Here is a 27,220-nt window from a genome sequence, read left to right as displayed (position 1 = left end):
CCTCCTGCAGGTTTAATCTCCAACCCTGTTCCTGGAGAGATACCCTCCTGTAGGGTTTAACTCCAACCCTCTTCCTGGAGAGCCAGCGACTTCTAGGATTTTGCTCCAACCGTAATCAAGCGCACCTGATACTAATAATTAGCTGGTTGATAAGCTGAATCAGCGAGGTTACAAATGGGGTTGGAGTCAAAACCTACAGGATGGTAGCTCTCCAGGAACAGGGTTGGAGACTCCTGAGTTAAAAGCATAGATAGAGACAGATGCTAGATAGATCAGTGGTCTGCCAGAGAAATACCTGCTGCAGCTGCTGTCCTCATGATTCTCCTTCTGCCTCTCATTATTCACCCCCTCAGCCCACTCATGACTCAGCATCTATTCATCTACTCTAACAAGAACCTGCTCTGTGGACTGGACAGTAACTCAACTCTCTTTTTTTCTCCATAGATTGACTCCGATGAAGCTCTTTAGTGGGTGTTGTGGAGGCATGCCAGTTTATCGGAGTGGCTATCAACCCCAAAAATGTAATGGAACAGGACCTGTCGGAATGATGTGACAGGCACTCTCTCAACCTCAGAATGTATGGGAAATGAAATTATGAAAAGTTATTTGGGGATAGGTGACATAGCTGACATGACACAGTGACACCAGAAGGTATATCATCCGGAGGGATGTAACACAGAGTCAACACAATGAGGGTCTCTGGGTAGGAAGCTATTTGAGTCCAGATGGAAACATCTTGTAAATTGGACAAACATCATAGCCACGGAGGCCCCTCTGTGTTTGGATAACCTTTTCTCCTAAAATGCAAACAACGTTCTGACGCTGTAAGGATGGAGTCCTCGACATTCATGGGAAGAAAGACAGAGGTTGTTTCATTTCCTGTGGAAATCCTCCAAACATACCTTAAATTCCTAAACATCAACATCACTGGGAGGAATGCCCCCTCCACTAATACCACCAACTCTTACCACCTCCATCAATATCTAACCAGTATTGCTGTGCTCTCCAATCTCTGAATGGGTTTGATTTCACAGTCCCGCTGCTGTAGGTTACACTAATAAAGTTGTCTTGTCACGTTAAAATGTGTCTGTGTAGCCCCGGCATTACAGACAACCACGCTGTGAGTGGCATTACAGACAACCACGCCTGACGCCCCTAAATCTACCCACCCTGGGGATGACGCTTTGAGCCAGGGAGAGAGTGGGAAAGGGGTGAAGTGAGGACACACTGATGATTCTTTGTGTGCATGTGCATCATGAATCCACTGCAATTCTTTAAAGAGAAAGGCATGTTGTAAACGGTGAAAACTGACATGACAGCTACAGTGGATGGTTATAGATGAAACAGTCAGAGCACTCTCAGAAGGGATCAGAGGGACACGAGCTTACTGTGTATGTGTTGGTGACAACTCTGGTCCTATTGCAACCCCTTCCCTCTCTGTGTCTCTGTCATAGCTCTGTCCTCACTCCCTAAAAGCTCATTGTGCCTCAGCCCCATTCAGACTCACCCTGGTAGCCCATGGTATGAGGTGTTGTCAGTGTCAGGTGGCTTGTGGAGGTCTGGGCGTGACTCAGCCACACTGAAGGTCACCATTGGATACCCTTTAAGGTCACTGTGTTTACCTGACCAGCCCCATGTCCCTCTGACTAACAGACTGGACAGCCACAGAGGGCAGCTGTCACTGCTGGACCCTGCGTCATGGGTACATTGCGCCCCAGCCCAAGCCCATATTTGATCAGAAGATAAAGAGCTTACATGGTTTTATTAAGCCCACAGATCCGGGACTGTGACCTCATGACAGATTTGAACAATGAGTCCCAGGAACAAATATAACTCTACGGATGATCATCTTTAAACTCAAATGATGGTTGGAATGATAAATCATTCATGTCGGTCACCTTTCATCAGAGAACTGACTGGCTACCTGAATGTCTACCAGGTGTTATAGGCACGACCTTTTGTTATGTCACTATAGTGTGAACTGCAGCTGGCGACTAGTCACACTGATAAATGACCATATCGTTGAGCGCTCCTATTTCTCTGGCCTGTGGTGCTCTTATTTTCCTCCCAGAGACACACTGTCTGTTTATACTCATACCTGTCTATTGCTCTATTACAGACAACCTTTCCTCTGCCTCAGCCAACCCCAAAAGCTATTGCTCTCCAAATTGTACGCGTCTGATGAGAATAGTAAAACAGGACGGATGATCCATGGTTGCTGAGTAGAAGTGGCCAGGTTCCTGACGACACACCAGACTCCAGAGCTCCAGTTTGATTACTCTTTGTCTCCGTGACAGAGCTTTTCACTGGGTTTTCATGAGAATAACTTTCTATTTAACTCCGATGGTTATCATCCACGTCCTGTTGATTTTCAACCAGACCTTGTAGCTGTGATCGCTTTGAATCGAAGCACCCAACACTCAGATATACATGATCAGAATATGATTCACATCAGAGACCAATCGTGTTTTTCAAAATGGCAGCTGAACGTCAGTAGTCAGCGATACTGATGACCTCAGCCATTGATTCATCGATCCAGTCACTGCTATAAAATGGTGTGCTGGTCTCTACCTACTTCCTCTGTTTTCACTTGTTCTAATACTCTCTCCTTGTCACCTGCTTTACTCCCTCTCCACTGACGAAGGCTTAGGCCTTCAAACTGTCATTTAGCATCTTTAATTCTCTTCTAAAGCCTAAATAAATAAATAAACAAGATAGTGACTTAAATGACCCGTCTCTGTGGGCCATTTATCAAAAGGCATTTCACAATCAGAAACCTGAGGATTCATCACAGGCAGAGCACAGAGCCAGACACCCAATAAGCTGAAGTCATTCTGTAATACATATCAAAGCCTAATTCTCTATGGCTCATATGATCTCCACGTTCTCAGAAAGCACACTAGCTAACGGTCATTATGTGAATGTGAATGTGTATTACACAGGGTAGATACTTCATACCTACCAGGAAATCATTCATTTAGTACGCATTGTGTTGTTATACTCACTATGGGGCTAATAATGATATTATCCATATCATATGAAAGAGAAATGTATTGGCTCCATACATTCATATCAATTCAAACCCATTGGCTGGTGAAGTGAGCCAGTCTCTCCTCCATTCTCGTGTTCCCATGCACAGAGGGCTGTCTGACTGTATCCATCTGTTCTGCCCATATATGCTCTGTCCCTGGCCGTTTCCTAGATGACCAGTTTCACATACCCTGGGCGGGGCCAATGAAAATTGTTCTACCAATTTCACACTCTATTGGCTCATCTCTCTCCCTCTGTCCTGACTGTTGCTCTCATCTCTTATTCTCTCAGTCCTCTGACAGTCCTTCTCTCCCTCTCCCTCTGCAGCCATGGCACAGAGACAAAGTATTATTCAGAAATAAAACAAAAGCGCTTTTGCGACTCACAGGTCCTTGATTTGATCGATTTATCAGCAATTCCAGCTTAGTTGTTGTCTCCTCCCAATGAAGTTACAAGCCACCATTATCCTGGGCCTAACAAGAGGACAGGGTCAAATCAGTCCATACATCCATCAAGCTGTGGACTACTGAAAAACCCTTTCTGAAGGCTCAGGAAGGCTGATCTCAGTACAATCAAGCTGTCAGTCTCCTGCCATCAATTCAGAGTGAACAGTTCACTATAACCAGGGGAGAACCTATACCCCTACCAACGAAATACAACAGTTCAGATAATGATTGCGTAGACACAAACATGTCCTTGGCCTTGTTGTCTGCTGCTCCACACAGCATGCAACAACTACGGGAATGAAAGAGATGGAAGGTGGCACACATAAACAACACCGCATCTCGGTCTACATAGACAAACAACCCTCTCCTCGTCTCCCCCCTGGGCCACGCAGCAGGAGACAGACTGGGGATCCGTTTTCCACTAATAATTTATTCCCCAGACGGATTAATGTACTCATTCCACACATTCCAGACCCCCCCTCAGGCCACCCCTTTTACCCCCTCAACCTCTCCCCTCCTCCCTCAACTAGCCCCCTGATCTCTCAACATTCCCATCTACTCCCCAAAACATGTCCAAGCCTCCCTAATCTTGAAAGGTAGGAGCACAGTGGAGCCCAAGTATGGATTGTAGTCTACTCCATTCCACTCTTCCTGCTGGACCACTCCAAAATCAGACAAGTCAAGGAGGCAGAGAAGAGAATGGTTTTATTCTGACTTCATGGGGTCTGTAGTTAGTGAAATATGATCACAGACCAGGGGAGGCAGGGTGAGAGCTGGTATGAGAAAACAGCCTCACCGCCACTTCAACTGGATACTACACTCTTTTTCCACATCCTTCTTCCTGCTCTCTAAATTAGCTTCATAAAAGAAGTCATAAAACCCCAACAAATGCAGTGCTAATTCTAGAGCCATGGTTACCACTTTGCACACATCAGAAATCCTGAGTGATGGCCAGTATTCCCCATAACCTCGAAGGGTATAGCACTACCCAGGCCTACCACACACACACACACACACACACACACACACACACCATAGTAGAGCAGAGGCATGGATCATCTACTAGGACTAGTCATTACAGCAGTAGCAATAGAAAGAGCTGTGGCCTGTTTACTCATATAGAGCAGTCAGGATGGATTCCAGGGGTACTTAAAGCCGGAGGAACAAAAGACTGAGTGTGTGTGAGAGAGAGTGAGGTCCCTGCCATGTCTGGGGTTTCTCACTGCTGTATTGTCAATGCTGCGACGCAGGGAGCCTAGCCCAATCTCAATACCCCCTCCACACACACACACACACCCCCGCCAGCCTACATTCTCAGACGGGTGAACTGGTAAACACACAATTAGATCTGGCCAGTCCTCTCTGTACCTGCTCTGTGTAACTGTCACCTCTGGGCTTCTGAGCTGTTATGATAACCCACACTAACACTGTGGAGTGCTGCTGCTGAGAGGACTGGGCCAGAGGGAGAGGCCGACATGCACAGTTCATTAAAGCAGTCACAACACAGTATGACTCTTCCTTGGTCTGAGGGGGATTCTGGTCATATATCCTGGCGGTAATGAAGAGCTCGTCAAGCCTGATGAATGTTGTAATGGAGACTGGGATTTTTTCTCTCATTTTTTAAATGTATTTGACCAGGTTTTGTCTCATTAAAATACCTACAAAGTGATACTTTCAGACCAGTTTGACACAAAGCTGAGTGTGTCAGATCAGAAGAAGACCCTCCAGTTCTGCCAGCTAGCAGTGCATTGTGGGCTGCAGTCAGTAATCAGTTATGACTGTTGGAATTCGGATGCCCATGGTTCCCCTCACCATCAACGCTGGGGTCCTGGGGCGAGGACATTCCTGTGTGGTCACAGAGGGTGGCCAGGCTTCCTGGCCCACAGCAACTGGTAGGGGTAAAGGGGAGGAGGTGAGGGGGCAGAGGAGGGGGGGGGGGGGGGGGGGGGGGGGCTGTAGACTGCACCCTTCAAGGCCATGGAAACCCAATGACAGTAATACATAGAGAGCAGCAAGTGCATGGTGGGACAGACTTGGCAATGCAGTGGGAAAGGTAGCATGGCGTCAGTCGACTCGGATACACAGATGAGGACATTTTAGATGTGGCATTGTAGGTCGGAAGGCAATGTGTTGCAGTGACTACTGTAGCTACAATAAATAGCTTCCCATCCTATGAGAGAGACTACTTTTTTGGTTTGCCTCAATTACAGTGGAAATTGAGATCATTGACAGGAATGGAATAAGGGTCAGATAGAAGGTGATGACTGTTCCCTATTTAGTGGATATGACAGGGGATGGTTTGTGAAGTGACCAGTGGGACTAGAGGGAGAGAGATCCTGCACATTAAAGAAAGGAAGTCATTGTCCTCCCTCACACCTAGCGAGGCTTCCTTCCTCCCACACCTGTTGACCCCCACAGAGGGTATCAGCCACACACACACACACCACACTCTGCTCATACCTCACAAAGCACATTTTCCACATGCTTCTGACGCGAGGGTGAAATGAGAAACACCTGTGAATGTGTAACAGCAGTAACAGAGGCCCATCATGGGGTTCTAATGTTGCCCTGCTGCTGGTGTCAACATCCTAGGGCTTATTGGAAACTGGAATATAATGTCTCTATTCCACTGAATTCAGCACGAGCTGCTCTGAGAGGGGATATAGAGGTACAGGAGAGTGGAATGAGAAGTCGTTGTTTCAATTCAAAGGAGGAGTAGAGACGTATTACTGTTCACTGGAGGGTTAGGTGGGTCAGACAAAGTAGAAACCCATTGCCCTGACAGACAACCAACAGCACCAAAATAGCAGGAGACACACACTCATGTTCTCAATGCTTAGGCTAGTCACAATAGAGAGGGGGAGCCACCATGCACTACTCCTGGTACAGTCCCTGTTCAGATCCAATCCCTACGTCTGATACAGTCCCTGCTCAGATCCAATCCCTACGTCTGATACAGTCCCTGTTCAGATCCAATCCCTACGTCTGATACAGTCCCTGCTCAGATCCAATCCCTACGTCTGATACAGTCCCTGTTCAGATCCAATCCCTACGTCTGATACAGTCCCTGCTCAGATCCAATCCCTACGTCTGATACGGTCCCTGTTCAGATCCAATCCCTATGTCTGATACAGCTCATCCCTGTTTGGACCCATTCACTAACACAACATAAAGCCATCACTGATTTAAACACGGATGCACCTCATGCTGTTTAGAATGCTTTACCTTTAAAACAGACTATTATTCATCCAAGCTCTTACCTACAGAGAGCCCAGTCTGGCAGAGCCCCAGCCTACAGTCATCACTGTGAGAACTACAGAATGACTCAAACCTGTCTCCACTCTTAAATATGCTGAAAACAGGTTGAGTCCGAGCATAGAACACCTGCTGCCATTGGGGGTAATACTGTACACCCAGGTAGTTGATCTGAATTCCTTGAATTGCAGATATTCCAAGGGATTTATTCCAGTGTACCATGAGGCAATCATGCAGTCCAGTCCTGTCCATACATATCCACATTCTAAGTGTGTAGTCACTGCTACATTCTCCAGACAGCGATTCAAACACTCCCTGCTTCCACAGAAATCCTCCATGTCAGAATGTATCACATTACCAAGTGACCTGGTTGTCAGTGTTCATCTGCCAACTTTCCATGCATGTCACATTCAAATAGACATCTCCAATGCTCTCATTTTATGGAGCATTTTTACATTCAGGCACTGCTGCTACTTATCCAGACAAACTAGGCACTTTTCCACATTTACCCTCACCCCAGAGGTCCACTAAATGTGTGTTTGTTGGGAAGAGTTTGTTGTATACTGTTCTACATGTCCCTCCTTTCCCAACCACAGAGGCTGGTGGCAGCTCCAGGGAGGGAGGGAGTGAGTGAGGGGCAGCAGCTTCAGGTAACCTCATCTCCTTGGCTCAGAATGCAGCTATCCCAGCTATGTGTGACCAATCAAAACACTTCTAGACAGTTGACGGTGGTTCTCGCTCTTCACCCACCCACCCAGCAACATGTCTCCAGTGGTGCCCTGCATGCCCAGACCGCGGGTGGATTAGTGGCATTGTGTGGCCACCCAAGACACAGGCCCCAGTAAAAGATTGGACTGACCTGCAGCGCTGGGGAAGCTGCCATTATAACTGAGGTGGTTGAGCTTCCCTCTCTACCCTTCCAAAAACATGTTTCCATGTGATCTTATGGGAAGTTAATACAATAACGTGACAACATGTGATAACATGAAACTACACTTGAAACCATGTGATCACGTGAAGTTTTCCAAAAGACCTCTAACATAAACAGCAATAAAGCACCTATTTATAATAATTTATTTCCTAACAGGACTGTCATTCATAGCCATGCATGTATGTTGAGAAAACTCCCCACATCGTCAAGTGCTTTCATGGGGTCTCCATTCAACCCCGGTCTGTAATCTCAGACTCTGCTCCCTCCCACCAGTGAAACCTCTAAAAACCAGTGAACTGAGGAGAACATGTTCATGTCTCTGGTTTATTAAGGGTGCATTCTTTCCCCCTATTGCAGAGACTCAACAGTTCATGGCTGTCTGAGATCAGAGATCTATGACAAGAGCCCGCCAACAGAAATACCATTTTATACTGAATGAACTCCACAGCTGTCTGCCATTAGGGGAGCATCTGCCAACATGTGTCTATATGAGTGGGATAGTGTGTGTGTGTACACTGCCATTTGTCTGAAACTCTAGTACATCCACCAAGGAACACAGAGTTATTTCACTACAGAGAGAGGGTCCCTAACAGACACACCCCTATCTTCCCTGGGGTCCCCCCTTCTACCATACCCCCGTCCAGCCTGGCCCTTCACACCTGTCCTGTCACTCAGACCTGACCTCTTCCCTGCAGTCAACCCTCTCTGCCCCAACACAAGGCCCCCTTCTCCCAGGGAAGAGCCCTGTCGGTCCGAGCCTCCCCATACTGCACCCTGGCCCCTTCTCCAGGCAACACAAAGCCCCCATTGTGAGCCACAATACAGGCCCCCCCATTTCTCTCTCGTCTGCTTTGGAGTGCAGGAGCACGTCCAGACCTACATGTCAGCAGCAGGGCATGCTTCGGACGAGGGGGTCAGAGCAGAGAGAGGGAGCCTCGTCTGTAGCAGTTCCTGAGACTAAAACGTGTCGGAGAGAGAGAGAGTGTCAAACACAAACAAACGACCTGAGGAAAGGGCTACATCCCATAATAAGCACCTAGAACTATTCAAGCTCTGCTCCTGCTGACAGCTTAGGTGCAGTGAGGCCTCGGTACGGTTCGGTTGACTAACCCCCTGACTGAAGCCAGAGGGCCAGAGACGCTGTTACTGTAAATGAGGAGAGAAGAGAATGGGACGAGAGAGAGAGAGAGAGAGAGAGAGAGAGAGAGAGAGAGAGAGAGAGAGAGAGAGAGAGAGAGAGAGAGTGTGATTGGTTGAGGCAGAAGAGAGACTGGTGAATGGTCCTTCCATAGCAATGCTAGAGCCGTAGTCTGGGCTGAAGTCAGAACACAGACATTCCACACACTTGTCCTCCTGTGTTCTCCTCACAAAGGAGGAAAAGGAAGGAACCACGTTGGGGAAAGAGAGCGCACAAAGCCACCCGGTCGTATTTTTCAGTTAACAGTGCCGTAAGTGAAAGGGTCCCAGAAAAGCCCTGGCAGGATGAGTGGAATTTTTCCTACAATGTCCTCCGAGCCAGAACATTTTGGAGAGAAAGGGAAAAAAAGACAGAACAAAATAAGGAATGAAAGAAAATAAGAGTGGAAATTAGATTTTCTTCTCCTCTCAGGAACTGGACAGAGAGCCATTATAGAACAGTGGGGGATACTTAACAGCCTGAAATGGCTTTTGAAACATCAATAGAGGCAGTCTTTCCACTCACAAATGAAATGATCTGTATAACACACTGTAAGCACTACGCAGATCAATAGTTATTTAACTGTGCAAGATACAAGATACTGTCAATATAAGGTCAGCTACTCAGAAAGTGAGCTGACACACTCCTCTGTGTGATGTGCCAGTGCGGGAATGTTATTTTGGTCACACTCATATCCATAGTGAGGCATCCCTCTTCAGGCAGCCGGACAGTCTGCACTCCGCAGTGATCTGAGGCCCATGACACTACCACGATGACTCAGTACTTAGCATGCTGCGGATCGCTAAGACAAGGGATGACCTCATTCCACAGTAGACCCCTAGGGAGTGTACACAATGACCACTATGTGGCAGGACTGGGGACAGTGGGGCAATGAGGGGGGTAGATTTGACATGGGGCCCCATTTCAAACACCTCTCATGTTGAAACTGAAAGGCAGGCTGGCCACAATGGGTGAGTGCTCTGTGCAGGGATTTTGCCTATATTTAGTTCAAGGAAAGTATGATGAGGGAGGGGGTGATTGGTCACAAGGGTTTCATGGCTATCACTGGTTAAGACACAATAATGTATGTGTGGATGGGGGTGGGGGTCACAAAAGGAAGTGAGTGACGAGACATTGGGTGAGGTGGGGGGACAGAGGTGTTGGAGTTGGACTAACCAGTAAAGCACTTGACCTACTGTATACGTGTGGCCACTGGCCAATATCATAGCACAAATGCTCATTAGAACTAAGAAGCAGGAAGGATTACTGCTCATCGCTTCAAGCTCTGGCTAAAAAAAACTACAGACACAGACAGTAACAGTCAAAAGTTAGGACACACCTACTCAATCCAGGGTTTTTCTGGATTTTTAAAATATTTTCTACATTGTAGAATAATAGTGAAGACATCAAAACTAGGAAATCATGTAATAACCCCCCCAAAAAGTGGTAAAAAAAATTCTTCAAAGTTTTATTTTATTTATTTATTTAACCTTTATTTAACCAGGTAGGCCAGTTGGGAACAAGTTCTCATTTACAACTGCGACCTGGCCAAGATAAAGCAAAGTAGTTTGACACATACAACAACACAGAGTTACACATGGAATAAACAAACATAGTCAAAAATACAGTAGAAAAAATATATATATACAGTGTGTGCAAATGAGGTAAGATAAGTGAGGTAAGGCAATAAAATAGGCCATAGTGGCGAGGTAATTACGATATAGCAATTAAACACTGGAGTGATAGATGTGCAGAAGATGAATGTGCAAGTAGGGATACTGGGGTGCAAAGGAGCAAAATAAATACAGTATGGGGATGAGGTAGTTGGATAGGCTATTTACAAATGGGCTATGTACATGTGCAATTATCTGTGAGCTACTCTGACAGCTTGAAATTAGTGAGGGAGATAAAAGTCTCCAGCTTCAGCAATTTTTGCAGTTCATTCCAGTCATTGGCAGCAGAGAACTGGAAGGAAAGGCGGCCAAATGACGAATTGGCTTTGGGGGTGAACAGTGAAATATACCTGCTGGAGCGCGTGCTGCGGGTGGGTGCTGCTATGGTGACCAGTGAGCTGAGATAAGGCGGGGCTTTACCTAGCAAAGACTTGTATATGACCTGGAGCCAGTAGGTTTGGCGACGAGTATGAAGCGAGAACCAGCCAACGAGAGCGTACAGGTCGCAGTGGTGGGTAGTATATGGGGCTTTGGTGACAAAACGGATGGCACAGATAAGCCGATTCCAGATTTAATTTTGGATTGGAGATGCTTAATATGGGTCTGGAAGGAGAGTTTACAGTCTAACCAGACACCTAAGTATTTGTAGTTGTCCACATATTCTAGGTCAGAACTGTGCAGAGTAGTGATGCTGGACGGGCGGGCAGGTGCGGGCAGTGATCGGTTGAAGAGCATGCATTTAGTTTTACTTGCATTTAAGAAAAGTTGGAGGCCACGGAAGGAGAGTTGTATGGCATTGAAGCTTGTCTGGAGGTTAGTTAACACAGTGTCCAAAGAAGGGCCAGAAGTATACAGACTGGTGTCGTCTGCGTAGAGGAGGATCAGAGAATCACCAGCAGCAAGAGCGACATCATTGATGTATACAGAGAAGAGAGTCGGCCCGAGAATTGAACCCTGTGGCACCCCCATAGAGACTGCCAGAGGTCCGGACAACAAGGCCTCCGATTTGACACACTGAACTCTATCAGAGAAGTAGTTGGTGAACCAGGCGAGGCAGTCATTTGAGAAACCAAGGCTGTTGAGTCTGCCGATAAGAATGTGGTGTTTGACATGGTCGAAAGCCTTGGCCAGTATTGTCTCTTATCGATGGCAGTAATGATATAGTTTAGGACCTTGAGCATGGCTGAGGTGCACCCATGACCAGCTCTTGGCATTCTCTCAACCAGCTTCTAGGAGGTAGTCACCTAGAATGCATTTCATTTAACAAGTGTGCCATGTTAAAAGTTCATTTGTGGAATTTCTTTCCTTCTTAATGCTTATGAGCCAATCAGTTGTGTTGTGACAAGGTAGGGGTGGTACACAGAAGATTGCCCTATTTAGTAAAATATCAAGTCCATCTTATGGCAAGAACAGCTCAAATAAGCAAAGAGAAATTTCAAGAACTTTGAAAGTTTCTTCAAGTGCAGTCGCAAAAACCATCACGTGCTATGATGAAACTGGCTCTCATGTGGACCGCCACATTAAAGGCAGACCAATAGTCACCACTGCTGCAGAGGATAAGTTCATTAGAGTTACCAGCCTCAGAAATTGGATCCCAAATAAATGCTTCACGGAGTTCAAGTAACAGACACATCTCAACATCAACTGTGCAGAAGAGACTGCGTGAAATCAGGCCTTCATTGTCACGCCCAGACCTTAGAGATCCTTTTAATTCTCTAGTTGGTTAGGTCAGGGTGTGACTAGGGTGGGCAATCTATGTTTTCTATTTCTTTGTTGGCCTGGTATGGTTCCCAATCAGAGGCAGCTGTCTATCGTTGTCTCTGATTGGGGATCATATTTGCCCAGCCTTTTCCCACCTGTTGTTTGTGGGATCTTGTTTTTGTGTAGCTGCCTGTGAGTAGCCCAGAACGTCACGTTCCGTTTTCTCCTGTATTGTTTTGGTGAGTTTCATATTTATTAAACATGTGGAATTCTAAGTACGCTGCGCCTTGGTCCATTCATTCAGACGATCGTGACAGAAGATCCCACCACCCACAGAACAAGCAGCGTGCCCAGGAGGAGCAGGGATCCTGGGCCTGGGAGGAAAGCCAACAGTGGAGGACATCCTGGACGTAGGACGAAATCATGGCAGGAGACAGAAGCCTGCCATGGAAGCAGGCAGAGGCAGCGAAGGAGCAACAGCGACGACGCCGGGGTTCGCGGCCACAAAGACAGCTCGTTTTCTTCTGTATTGTTTTGGTGAGTTTCATCTTTATTAAACATGTGGAACTCTAAATACGCTGCGCCTTGGTCCATTCATTCAGACGATCGTGACATTCATGGTCGAATTGCTGCAAAGATACCACTACTAAAGGACACCAATATGAAGAAGAGACTTGCTTGGGCCAAGAAACATGAGCAATGGACAAATCTGTACTTTGGTTTGATGAGTCCAAATTTGAGATTTCTGGTTCAACCGCTGTGTCTCAACGCAGAGTAGGTGACCAAATTATCTCCGCATGTGTGGTTCCCACCTTGAAGCATGGAGGAGGAGGTGTGATGGTGATGGGGGTGCTTTGCTGGTGACATTGTCGTGATTTATTTACAATTCAAGGCACACTTAACCAGCATGGCTACCACAATAGTGGTACTATCATTTGAGAATGATCCAACACACCTCCTGTAAGGGCTATTTGACCAAGAAGGAGAGGGATGGAGTGCTGCATCAGATGACTTTGCCTCCACAATCACCCGACCTCAACCCAATTGAGATGGTTTGGGGGGCCTCCCGGGTGGCGCAGTGCTAACAGAGACTCTGGGTTCGCGCCCAGGCTCTGTCGCAGCCGGCCGCGCCTGGGAGGTCCGGGGGCGACGCACAATTGGCCTAGCGTCGTCCGGGTTCGGGAGGGCTTGGCCGGTAGGGATATCCTTGTCTCATCACGCACTAGCAACTCCTGTGGTGGGCCGAGTGCAGTGCACGCTAACCAGGTTGCCAGGTGCACAGTGTTTCCTCCGACACATTGGTGCGGCTGGCTTCCTGGTTGGATGCACACTGTGTTAAGAAGCAGTGCAGCTTGGTTGGGTTGTGATTCAAAGGACGCATGGCTTTTGACCTTCGTCTCTCCCGAGCCCGTACGGGAGTTGTAGCGATGAGACAAGATATTAACAATTGGATACCACAAAATCGGGGAGAAAAGGGGGTAAAAATGGTTTGGGATGAGTTGGACCGCAGAGAAAAGGAAAAGCAGCCAACAAGTGCTCAGTATATGTGGGAACTGACTGGGAACAAGACTTTTGGAAAAGCATTCCAGGTGAAGCTGGAGGAAAGAATGGCAAAAGTGTGCAAAGTTGTCATCAAGGGAAAGGGTGGCTACTTTGAAGAATAAAATCTAAAATATATTTTATTTCCCAGTTTTCATGTCTTCACTATTATTCTACAATGTAGAAAATAGTAAAAATAAAGAAAACTGTCTAGATTCTAACACAGGGGCGTGGCTGCTAAGGGGGCCTGTGTCCAGCACCCTTCCCGTTACAAAGAGAATAGCTCAGTTTCTTCCTGAAGATAGCTGAGGAGGCAAAACTAGGTAAAACCAGACCCACTGAGAGACTGTACTGTTCAGAAGGCTGACGTTACTCTGAACTCATTGAAACTGAACACACACTGTATCTATTGAAAAGTGTCCCTTTCCAAGGAGCCAGAGATAGATGGAATTTCTCACTGAAGGAAGAAGATTAACAGTGAGTCGTGCATTTCCCTAGGATCACAGGTTGAGTTAATATCATCCTAAGTCTTGATCCTGGGCTCACACTCTCCAAATCCCTCAGTCAGTGGCCATCAATGTTAACAGGCTGAACTTTCACCTCTAATTAAACTGGCTTTTATCTGCAAAGGAGCCAGTGAGGTCCTGGTCCCTACCTGGGATACAGGACAGTCGGCAGGGCAGTGGACGGGCCTTAACACACTGCAGGTGGCCATTAAGGAAGGCTAATTATGAGCGCCAAGTGTTTTTTTTTTTACTTAACGCAAACAAATACATGCCATGCTCTGAAATTGAGTAATTCGTGTTTTGCAGACAATGTACATAACTTGCAGATAGACAGTACTCTGTGGTTTGTAGAACTACAAGCCTATTGTTGAGCTTTTACACATTACGTAGTCTATAAGTGGTACAGTATAGTCTGTCTGTCTTAGTAGATCCACATCAATAAGTAGTCTGTCAGACCCCTATGGCTAGCAGAGGCAGGGGGGCAGCTCAACCATGACTAACGATACCACTGCCTCCCTGACTCTGGAACCTCACACACTAATCTCCTGGATTATGCAGCAAAACCCACGCAATCCACAACTCAGCAGCGCACCTGCTAGTCACACTTTATGCACGTTGCGTCGCAGCAAAAGAGAGAGACGGAAAGAGACCACTGAGGAAGGAGTTATACCTTCCAAACACTGCACAAAACAGAGTGAGAGAGGAGGTTTACCTTGGAGCATGCAGCGGTATGCTGACTCTGAAATGGCGTAGATGTGTGGTGGCATCTCATGACGCTTCTTCCCTCTGTACATCTCTATGATGTTCTCTGAGTAGATGGGTAAGTTTTTGTAGGGGTTTATCACCACACAGAACAGCCCAGAGTAAGTCTATGGGGGGAGAGAGAAACAAAACACAAATACAGTAAATCGACAAAATAAGAGTAAGTTATGAATGCAGATTTTATCTCTAGAAGAGGTTAATATGGGACCGAAGGTTTTTCCAAGATGAGTATCCATTGTACTGTGATCTAGGGGGATAAACACTTGTTAGTTTGAGAAGTGATCAACTCTCTCCGCGTGGTTGAACTAAATCATCATACATAATTCAAAATAATTACTCAATCATAATTTTCTAACTCTAGTGGCTCTGAAGTGGTCTGCAAAATGTCAGTGCAATTGAGCGGTCATCATTATGCTACATTTTGGTCCCTTACGTCACCATAGTGGGCAGACTGAGCATGCAGTGGCATAGAGGCAATAGTAGAAAACAGATAAAGTGAGAGAAATAGTTGTGGGAAATGCAGTCAAATGGTAGACTAGCTTATCATGAACTATCCAGTTGAATGTAAGATCTGGCAGCTCCTTACAGTGATGCCTCCCCATTAAACAGTCTGAACTCCACGCCATAGTGAGTGCCTCCTTATCAAGCCCTGTGGCTAATGTTCTGAGAAATGACAGAGGCTTTGGTGGGATATTAGCTCATTCTCATGTGACTGGGGCTTGACATTCTCACTAGAGAGTGGAATGATCCCTCCCTACCTTCACACACACATTCACCACTGCCATGCTAGAATAATGCAATAACACATATTTTCTAACGTGCAATAATTGGAAAATAAAATGGATGACCTACGATCAAGATTATACTACCAACGGGATATTAAAAACTGTAATATCTTATGTTTCACAGAGTCATGGCTGAACGACGACACGGATAATATAGAGCTAGCAAGACGAGGTGCGGGGGTGTGTGTCTATTTGTCAATAACAGCTGCTGTTGCGCAATGTCAAATATTAAAGAAGTCTCGAGGTATTACTCGCCTGAGGTAGAGTACTTTACGATAAGCTGTAGACCACACTATCTACGAAGAGAGTTCTCATCTATATTATTCATAGCCGTCTATTTACCACCACCAACCGATGCTGGCACTAAGACCGCACTCAACCAGCTGTATAAGGCCATAAGCAAACAAGAAAATGCTCATCCAGAAGTGGAGCTCCTAGTGGCCGGGGACTTTAATGCAGACAAACTTAAATCAGTTTAACCTAATTTCTACCCGCATGTCACATGTGCAAACAGAGGAAAAAAAAAAAAAAAGTCAAACTCAGTCATCGGCTTCCTCAATAAGTGCATCGACGACGTCATCCCCACAGTGACCGTACGTACATATCCCAACCAGAAGCCATGTATTACAGGCAACATCCGCACTGAACTAAAGGCTAGAGCTGCCGCTTTCAAGGAGCTAGACACTAATCCGGATGCTTATAAGAAATCCTGCTATGTCCCCAGACGAAACATCAAACAAGCAAAGCGTCAATATAAGATTATATTGAATCTTATTACACCGGCTCTGACGCTCGTCAGATGTGGCAGGGCTTGAAAACTATTACGGACTACAAAGGGAAACCCAGCTGCGAGCTGCCTAGTGACACGAACTAAATGACTTTTATGCTCGCTTCGAGGCAAGCAACACTGAAGCATGCATGATAGCACCAGCTGTTCTGGATGACCATGTGATAACTCTCTTGGTAGCTGATGTGAGCAAGACCTTTAAACAGGTCAACATTCACAAAGCCCCGGGGCCAGACTGATTAACAGGACATGTACTCAAAGCATGCAAGGACCAACTGGCAAGTGTCTTCACTGACATTTTCAACCTCTCCCTGACCGAGTCTGTAATACTGACATGTTTCAAGCAGACCACCATAGCCCCTGTGACGAAGGAAGTAAATAATTACCGCCCCGTAGTACCCACGTCAGTAGCCATGAAGTGCTTTGAAAGGCTGGTCATGGCTCACGTCAACATCAGCCTCCCAGATACCCTAGACCCACTCCAATTTGCTTTCTGAAAAGATTTGGCATGGGTCCCCAGATCCTCAAAAAGTTCTATAGCTGCACCATCGAGATCATCCTGACCAGTTGCATCACCACCTGGTATGGTAACTGCTCGGCATCTGACCGAAAGGCAGAGGGTAGTGCGTAAGGTCCAGTACATCACTGGGGCCAAGCTTCCTGCCATCCAGGATCTCTATACTAGGCGGCGTCCGAGTTAGACTCCAGTCACTCAAGTCATAGACTGTTCTCTCTGCTACCGCACAGTAAGCACTACTGGAACGCCAAGTCTAGGACCAAAAGGCTCCTTAACAGCTTCTACCCCCAAGCCATAAGACTGCTGAACAACTAATCAAATGGCCACCAGATTATTTACATTGATCCCCCATTTGTGTTGTACACTGCTGCTACTCACTGTTTATTATCTATGCATAGTCACTTCACCCCTACCTACATGTACAAATTACCTCAACTAACCTGTACCCCCGCACACTGACTCGGTACCGGAACCCCCTGTATATAGTCTCGTTATAGTTATTGTGTTACTTTTTATTATTATTATTATTTACATTTGTTTATGTGGTAAATATTTTCTTAGCTCTATCTTGAACTGCACTGTTGGTTAAGGGACTGTAAGTAAGCATTACACTTTAAGGTCTACAGTGTAATGCTTGGGACAAATAAAGTTTGATTTGATATGACATAAGGACATTTCCATGGAAAAGGACCCATGAGCACCAACTTGCTAAGTTCATAGGAGCACATCAATTGGGTTTCAAATGAAAGCTAAGAGTCTATATTTTTGTGAAATTAAGACATATTCATTTTTCAACCATTTTCGATACAAACAAATTGGAATAAGCTAAGACTTTGATTTCTGGTCAAACAGATGGAAAAGGTGTCTTAGAAAACAAGCAAGAAAGAGTCTTAAGGTATTAGAAATACATCAAAACACACTAATGTTGAGCTAAAGACCCCTGCCAACTAATATCAACACTTATATTTCATTTTGGAGAAATTGTTCTGCCTTCTGTAAGAAACATTGCCTTGTGCCTTGGAATTCCGTTACAAAACCCCCCACATATCTTTAAGATATGTTCTCCTTTCTCTCCGTCATGAGGAGGGAGGATAATGAATGTTAGTGTTTTCCATGATTTTTTTGTCATTAATTATTAAGTGATTAAAACTAGAATTTCCGTTACCAAAATCTGTAACGGAATTTCAGAAATCGGTAATGCAATTTCTGGAATTGAATTGGCTAAAATGGGAAATCATAGTAGTCACAAACCACAGTTGGGTTCACAAGTTTGGACAGCACAGTACTGTACAGCACAGTAAAGAAAAGTAGCATATAGTACAGTACACTACAGCAGAGTAGACTATAATGTACTGTACTCTATTGTACTGTTCTGTGTTGTACTGTGCTCCACTGTGCTGTATTTTGATGTCCAAACTTAGATGTCTATTCAAATGTGGTCTTGTTTGGGGGCAGAGCTCATTAAAATAAATGGCCAGTGTTCAGAATAATATCAAAATACACATAGAAATATAATCCTCCTTTGCGTATGTACCTCACCATGAAGAGAATGACATTCATGTCCATAATTATGCATTTCTGTACAGTACATACTGTATCAGGGACCCATGATGAAATTCCATTACCACCATTCCGTTACTGGGTGTAGATCCACTTCACTTACTACTATTCAATAACAAAAATAGATTTTTTCAAACTCAATGTGTCATGTCCTAGCTGACACCCCATTCTTTCTGCATACATCATTGAATCTTACATTTTGAGCAGAGATATAACAGGGTTTTTGAAAAATGTGGAAACATGAAAATGTTACCAAAATTCTGTTATCAAACAGAGTTTTATGGTTTCTTAAATTAATGGTTTTTGTTTGGCATACATTTTAAGTGAAAGATCAGTGCAATTCTGTTACTGCCCTTATCACACACGTCAAGTACAATACAATGGGGGGGAGAGAGAGAATGCAGAGCAGAATTAGGACGAGACCGGCTGACAATCAAAATCCAGAAAAGAGACCTTAAATTCTACAAACACCTAAAATGAAGCAATTCTCAAATCTTCTACAAAACAAAGCCATCACCTACAGAGAGGTTAACCTAGAGAAATGTCCCCTAAGCAAGCTGTTCCTGGGGCTCTGTTCACAAACAGACCCCACAAAGCCCCAGGACGGCAACACAATTAGACCCAACCAAATCATGAGTAAACAAAAAGATAATTACTTGACACATTGGAAAAAAACTTACTAAAAAAGAGAGCAAACTGGAATACTATTTGGCCGAATACCTGACCACTATGACTGACCCAAACTTAAGGAAAGCTTTGACTATGTACAGACTCCGTAAGCATTGCTATTGAGAGAGGGCGCCGTAGGCAGACGTGGCATGGGTCCTCAAAAAGTTCTACAGCTGCACCATCAAGAGCATCCTGACTCGTTGCATCACAGCCTGGTATGGCAACTACTCGGCATCCAACCGCAAGGCTCTACAGAGGGTAGTGCCCAGTACATCTAAGACAGGGGTTAATTGGCATGGCCAAAGCAAGTGAAATAGATAATAAACAAAAGAGAAATAAACAATCAGAAATTAACAGTGAACATTACACTCACAAAATATTAAGCATTTCGCTACACTCACATTAACATCTGCTAACCATGTGTATGTGACAAAAAACATTTGATTTGACATCTATACCAGGCGGTGTCAGAGGAAGGATCTAAAAATTGTACTCCAGCCACCCTAGTCATAGGGTTAGGGCAAGCGGTACCGGAGGGCCAAGTCTAGATCCAAAAGGCTCCTTAACAGCTTCTACCCCCAAGCCATAAGACTGCTGAACAGTTCATCAAATGGCCACCTGGATTATTTGCAGTGACACCCGTTTTTTTTTTAAACATTGCTGCCACTCACTGTTTATTATCTATGCAAAGTCACTTTACCACTGCCTACATGTAGATATTACCTCGACTAACCTGTACCCCCACACATTGACTCGGTACTATACCCTCGTTATTGTTATTTTATTGTGTTACTTTCTTTTTATTTTAGCTTATTTAGTCAATCTTTTCTTAACTCTTATTTTTCTCAAAACTGCATTGTTGGTTAAGGGCTTGTAAGTAAACATTTCACCTGTTGTATTCGGCGCATGTGACAAATACATTTTGATTCGAGGTGGAAGCTGAGCTGCCAAATGTATGACCATATTAGAGAAACATATTTCCCTCAGATTACACAGACCCACAAGGAATTTGAAATCAAATCAAATTTTGATAAACTCCCATATCTATTAGGTGAAATACCACAGTGTGCCATCACAGCAGCAAGATTTGTGACCTGTTGCCACAACAAAAGGACAACCAGTGAAGAACAAACACCGTCATAAATACAACCCATATTTATGTTTAATTATTTTCCCTTTTGTACTTTAATTGTACATAGCTATAATATTTTGTGAGTGTAATGTTCACTGTTTATTTCTCTTGTTTATTATCCATTTCACATGCCAATGAACCCCTTTGGGGAGCGGGAGAGTAAGTTCATAGAACACACAGAGGTATCTACAACACACCAAACATGACTGACGGAGCCTCTGTTTAAAAGGCTTCTAATTGTTTCAAGAACTCTCATTTCATGCCTGAGGCCCAGTGGCTCCGTTCACCTCTTCCAAGGGGTCTGGATAAGGCAATGGGCGGAGGTGACCACAATAGAAATATAACAATAAATAATTATATTTTTATGAGATCACCAAAAATATATGGCTTACTTGACCTTATCCAAAACCTCGGGGGTGAAGCCCATGGGTTGTATATTTGTGAGCCACAAGATGCAACCCTGTCTAACAATCAGGAGTCAGCCAAGCAATTAAGGCAGAAGGATAATGACTCAGCAGCTTAGCCACCGACAAGCGGCCCTGGAGAGCATGCTCATGATGTAAGAAGAGCCCAGTCAGCCTTTTCAGGGGAATGCCTTGCCAAACACTGACAATGACATAGGGAGAGGAAGAGACAGAAACAGAGAGAGAGTAGGCTGTAAGGAGAGAGGGGAAAGGAAGGAGAGCGAGAGAGAGCAAGTAGGCTGTAAGGAGAGAGAGGGGAGAGGAAGAGAGAGAAACAGAGAGAGCGAGTAGGCTGTAAGGAGATAGAGGGGAAAGGAAGGAGAGAGAGGTGGTCTCAGTTCATCGGAGCTGGTCTGTGAGGCAGCTGAGCTGACAAGAATCCCTGTTGGTAGAGAAGCAGGGCATAATGATTCTATCAGCCTCCTCTCACTCCTAAACCTTAGGGGAGGTGAATAGGAAAAGCCAGCCCTCTGTAACTCTAACTTGAAGCTCCATTTTGTAGCTAATTAAAAATGGATTCCCTTGATCTGAAAGCAGGAGCTATTAATAGTGTGGCGGTGCCTCTGTTACGTGCAGGACCCAGGCAGCTGGCTAGGCAGAGCTACCTGGCTGCACCCACAGCAATAATCTCAGGGCCTACTGTAGCATCCCACCAGACTGCAGCAGGGTCGAGATGGTTAGACACCAGACCAGGATGAAACAACAATGTTTATCTTGTTTATTCCTGATAATAACTCTATAATAACATAATCAACAGTATTGATTTAAAATAACACTTTCCTATCATACTGATTATGCTTACTTTCAGGTTAAATGTGAGTGTGTGTCAATATCGAGTTAACACGGTCAACATTGCAGGAGAGTTTTTGCGTTTAGTTTTGCCTTTACTCTGGGTAGACCTACAATACCGTATAGATGCATCATTTGTCTCCAGTCACAAATTCAGCTACGTTGTAGAACACAAATAAATGCATTCTGCAGTACAGTCTACTCAGGAGGCCTCTCTCCCTCCCTCTCACCTCACCTCCCCACTCTCCCTCCCTCTCAGGAGGCCTCTCTTTCTCCCTCTCAGGAGGCCTCTCTTTCTCCCTCTCAGGAGGCCTCTCTTTCTCCCTCTCAGGAGGCCTCTCTTTCTCCCTCTCAGGAGGCCTCTCTTTCTCCCTCTCAGGAGGCCTCTCTTTCTCCCTCTCAGGAGGCCTCTCTTTCTCCCTCTCCCCTCACCTCCCCACTCTCCCTCCCTCTCAGGAGGCCTCTCTTTCTCCCTCTCAGGAGGCCTCTCTTTCTCCCTCTCAGGAGGCCTCTCTTTCTCCCTCTCAGGAGGCCTCTCTTTCTCCCTCTCCCCTCACCTCCCCACTCTCCCTCCCTCTCAGGAGGCCTCTCTTTCTCCCTCTCCCCTCACCTCCCCACTCTCCCTCCCTCTCAGGAGGCCTCTCTTTCTCCCTCTCCCCTCACCTCCCCACTCTCCCTCCCTCTCAGGAGGCCTCTCTTTCTCCCTCTCACCTCACCTCCCCACTCTCCCTCCCTCTCAGGAGGCCTCTCTTTCTCCCTCTCCCCTCACCTCCCCACTCTCCCTCCCTCTCAGGAGGCCTCTCTTTCTCCCTCTCCCCTCACCTCCCCACTCTCCCTCCCTCTCAGGAGGCCTCTCTTTCTCCCTCTCCCCTCACCTCCCCACTCTCCCTCCCTCTCAGGAGGCCTCTCTTTCTCCCTCTCACCTCACCTCCCCACTCTCCCTCCCTCTCAGGAGGCCTCTCTTTCTCCCTCTCACCTCACCTCCCCACTCTCCCTCCCTCTCAGGAGGCCTCTCTTTCTCCCTCTCCCCTCACCTCCCCACTCTCCCTCCCTCTCAGGAGGCCTCTCTTTCTCCCTCTCCCCTCACCTCCCCACTCTCCCTCCCTCTCAGGAGGCCTCTCTTTCTCCCTCTCACCTCACCTCCCCACTCTCCCTCCCTCTCAGGAGGCCTCTCTTTCTCCCTCTCCCCTCACCTCCCCACTCTCCCCCCTCTCCCTCCCTCTCAGGAGGCCTCTCACCTCCCCACTCTCCCTCCCTCTCAGGAGGCCTCTCTTTCTCCCTCTCTCACCTCACCTCCCCACTCTCCCTCCCTCTCAGGAGGCCTCTCTTTCTCCCTCTCACCTCACCTCCCCACTCTCCCTCCCTCTCAGGAGGCCTCTCTTTCTCCCTCTCACCTCACCTCCCCACTCTCCCTCCCTCTCAGGAGGCCTCTCTTTCTCCCTCTCACCTCACCTCCCCACTCTCCCTCCCTCTCAGGAGGCCTCTCTTTCTCCCTCTCACCTCACCTCCCCACTCTCCCTCCCTCTCAGGAGGCCTCTCTTTCTCCCTCTCACCTCACCTCCCCACTCTCCCTCCCTCTCAGGAGGCCTCTCTTTCTCCCTCTCCCCTCACCTCCCCACTCTCCCTCCCTCTCAGGAGGCCTCTCTTTCTCCCTCTCACCTCACCTCCCCCACTCTCCCTCCCTCTCAGGAGGCCTCTCTTTCTCCCTCTCACCTCACCTCCCCACTCTCCCTCCCTCTCAGGAGGCCTCTCTTTCTCCCTCTCACCTCACCTCCCCACTCTCCCTCCCTCTCAGGAGGCCTCTCTTTCTCCCTCTCACCTCACCTCCCCACTCTCCCTCCCTCTCAGGAGGCCTCTCTTTCTCCCTCTCACCTCACCTCCCCACTCTCCCTCCCTCTCAGGAGGCCTCTCTTTCTCCCTCTCACCTCACCTCCCCACTCTCCCTCCCTCTCAGGAGGCCTCTCTTTCTCCCTCTCACCTCACCTCCCCACTCTCCCTCCCTCTCAGGAGGCCTCTCTTTCTCCCTCTCCCCTCACCTCCCCACTCTCCCTCCCTCTCAGGAGGCCTCTCTTTCTCCCTCTCACCTCACCTCCCCACTCTCCCTCCCTCTCAGGAGGCCTCTCTTTCTCCCTCTCCCCTCACCTCCCCACTCTCCCTCCCTCTCAGGAGGCCTCTCTTTCTCCCTCTCACCTCACCTCCCCACTCTCCCTCCCTCTCAGGAGGCCTCTCTTTCTCCCTCTCACCTCACCTCCCCACTCTCCCTCCCTCTCAGGAGGCCTCTCTTTCTCCCTCTCCCCTCACCTCCCCACTCTCCCTCCCTCTCAGGAGGCCTCTCTTTCTCCCTCTCACCTCACCTCCCCACTCTCCCTCCCTCTCAGGAGGCCTCTCTTTCTCCCTCTCAGGAGGCCTCTCTTTCTCCCTCTCACCTCACCTCCCCACTCTCCCTCCCTCTCAGGAGGCCTCTCTTTCTCCCTCTCACCTCACCTCCCCACTCTCCCTCCCTCTCAGGAGGCCTCTCTTTCTCCCTCTCAGGAGGCCTCTCTTTCTCCCTCTCAGGAGGCCTCTCTTTCTCCCTCTCAGGAGGCCTCTCTTTCTCCCTCTCAGGAGGCCTCTCTTTCTCCCTCTCAGGAGGCCTCTCTCCCTCTCACCTCACCTCCCCACTCTCCCCTCTCAGGAGGCCTCTCTCTCCCTCTCAGGAGGCCTCCTTCTCTCTCAGGAGGCCTCTCTTTCTCCCTCAGGAGGCCTCTCTTTCTCCCCTCACCTCTCTCCCTCCCTCTCAGGAGGCCTCTCACCTCCCCACTCTCCCTCCCTCTCAGGAGGCCTCTCTTTCCCTCTCCCTCTCACCTCACCTCCCCACTCTCCCTCCCTCTCAGGAGGCCTCTCTTTCTCCCTCTCACCTCACCTCCCCACTCTCCCTCCCTCTCAGGAGGCCTCTCTTTCTCCCTCTCACCTCACCTCCCCACTCTCCCTCCCTCTCAGGACCTCCCCACTCTCACCTCCCCACTCTCCCTCCCTCTCAGGAGGCCTCTCTTTCTCCCTCTCACCTCACCACTCTCCCTCCCTCTCAGGAGGCCTCTCTTTCTCCCTCTCACCTCACCTCCCCACTCTCCCTCCCTCTCAGGAGGCCTCTCTTTCTCCCTCTCAGGAGGCCTCCCTCTCAGGAGGCCTCTCTTTCTCCCTCTCAGGAGGCCTCTCTTTCTCCCTCTCAGGAGGCCTCTCTCACCTCCCCACTCTCTCCCTCTCAGGAGGCCTCTCTTTCCTCACCTCCCTCTCAGGAGGCCTCTCTTTCTCCCTCTCACCTCACCTCCCCACTCTCCCTCCCTCTCAGGAGGCCTCTCTTTCTCCCTCTCAGGAGGCCTCTCTTTCTCCCTCTCACCTCACCTCCCCACTCTCCCTCCCTCTCAGGAGGCCTCTCTTTCTCCCTCTCACCTCACCTCCCCACTCTCCCTCCCTCTCAGGAGGCCTCTCTTTCTCCCTCTCACCTCACCTCCCCACTCTCCCTCCCTCTCAGGAGGCCTCTCTTTCTCCCTCTCACCTCACCTCCCCACTCTCCCTCCCTCTCAGGAGGCCTCTCTTTCTCCCTCTCCCCTCACCTCCCCACTCTCCCTCCCTCTCAGGAGGCCTCTCTTTCTCCCTCTCACCTCACCTCCCCACTCTCCCTCCCTCTCAGGAGGCCTCTCTTTCTCCCTCTCACCTCACCTCCCTCACCTCTCTCCCTCCCTCTCAGGAGGCCTCTCTTTCTCCCTCTCACCTCACCTCCCCACTCTCCCTCCCTCTCAGGAGGCCTCTCTTTCTCCCTCTCACCTCACCTCCCCACTCTCCCCTCTCAGGAGGCCTCTCTTTCTCCCTCTCACCTCACCTCCCCACTCTCCCTCCCTCTCAGGAGGCCTCTCTTTCTCCCTCTCACCTCACCTCCCCACTCTCCCTCCCTCTCAGGAGGCCTCTCTCCCTTCAGGAGGCCTCTCCTCCTCTCTCACCTCACCTCCCCACTCTCCCTCCCTCTCAGGAGGCCTCTCTTTCTCCCTCTCACCTCACCTCCCCACTCTCCCTCCCTCTCAGGAGGCCTCACCTCACCTCCCCACTCTCCACTCTCTCCCTCTCAGGAGGCCTCTCTTTCTCCCTCTCACCTCACCTCCCCACTCTCCCTCCCTCTCAGGAGGCCTCTCTCCCTCTCTCCCTCCCTCTCAGGAGGCCTCTCTTTCTCCCTCTCCACCTCACCTCCCCACTCTCCCTCCCTCTCAGGAGGCCTCTCTTTCTCCCTCTCACCTCACCTCCCCACTCTCCCTCCCTCACCTCCCTCTCACCTCACCTCCCCACTCTCCCTCCCTCAGGAGGCCTCTCTTTCTCCCTCTCACCTCAGGCCTCTCCTCCCCTCACTCACCTCCCCACTCTCCCTCCCTCTCAGGAGGCCTCTCTTTCTCCCTCTCACCTCACCTCCCCACTCTCCCTCCCTCTCAGGAGGCCTCTCTTTCTCCCTCTCACCTCACCTCCCCACTCTCCCTCCCTCTCAGGAGGCCTCTCTTTCTCCCTCTCACCTCACCTCCCCACTCTCCCTCCCTCTCAGGAGGCCTCTCTTTCTCCCTCTCACCTCACCTCCCCACTCTCCCTCCCTCTCAGGAGGCCTCTCTTTCTCCCTCTCACCTCACCTCCCCACTCTCCCTCCCTCTCAGGAGGCCTCTCTTTCTCCCTCTCACCTCACCTCCCCACTCTCCCTCCCTCTCAGGAGGCCTCTCTTTCTCCCTCTCACCTCACCTCCCCACTCTCCCTCCCTCTCAGGAGGCCTCTCTTTCTCCCTCTCACCTCACCTCCCCACTCTCCCTCCCTCTCAGGAGGCCTCTCTTTCTCCCTCTCACCTCACCTCCCCACTCTCCCTCCCTCTCAGGAGGCCTCTCTTTCTCCCTCTCACCTCACCTCCCCACTCTCCCTCCCTCTCAGGAGGCCTCTCTTTCTCCCTCTCACCAAAATGTGAATCCCTCTCCCCTCACCTCCCCACTCTCCCTCCCTCTCAGGAGGCCTCTCTTTCTCCCTCTCACCAAAATGTGAATCCCTCTCCCCTCACCTCCCCACTCTCCCTCCCTCTCAGGAGGCCTCTCTTTCTCCCTCTCACCAAAATGTGAATCCCTCTCCCCTCACCTCCCCACTCTCCCTCCCTCTCAGGAGGTCTCTCTTTCTCCCTCTCACCAAAATGTGAATCCCTCTCCCCTCACCTCCCCACTCTCCCTCCCTCTCAGGAGGCCTCTCTTTCTCCCTCTCACCAAAATGTGAATCCCTCTCCCCTCACCTCCCCACTCTCCCTCCCTCTCAGGAGGCCTCTCTTTCTCCCTCTCACCAAAATGTGAATCCCTCTCCCCTCACCTCCCCACTCTCCCTCCCTCTCAGGAGGCCTCTCTTTCTCCCTCTCACCTCACCTCCCCACTCTCCCTCCCTCTCAGGAGGCCTCTCTTTCTCCCTCTCACCTCACCTCCCCACTCTCCCTCCCTCTCAGGAGGCCTCTCTT

General features: G+C 48.4%; 1 protein-coding gene across 5 annotated transcripts in view; it reads right to left on the bottom strand.

Moving 5' to 3' along the window:
- The window catches only part of LOC139421361 (myosin-10-like), a 70,045-nt gene that overhangs the window by 33,947 nt on the left and 8,878 nt on the right, over positions 1-27,220 (bottom strand). For all 5 annotated transcript variants that reach the window (XR_011635613.1, XM_071172162.1, XM_071172161.1 and 2 more), the window contains exon 3: positions 14,971-15,127. Coding sequence is in view for 4 of the 5 variants with exons in the window: in XM_071172162.1 (XP_071028263.1) it covers positions 14,971-15,127 (157 nt within the window). In the remaining variant the exon portion in view is untranslated. The remainder of the gene's footprint in view (positions 1-14,970; positions 15,128-27,220) is intronic.

The sequence above is a fragment of the Oncorhynchus clarkii genome, chromosome 12 (genome assembly GCF_045791955.1).
Source record: "Oncorhynchus clarkii lewisi isolate Uvic-CL-2024 chromosome 12, UVic_Ocla_1.0, whole genome shotgun sequence".
Classification (NCBI taxonomy): Eukaryota; Metazoa; Chordata; class Actinopteri; order Salmoniformes; family Salmonidae; genus Oncorhynchus; species Oncorhynchus clarkii.
The sequence above is the reverse complement of the archived record's forward strand: the minus strand, read 5'-3'. Positions and strand labels throughout refer to the sequence as shown.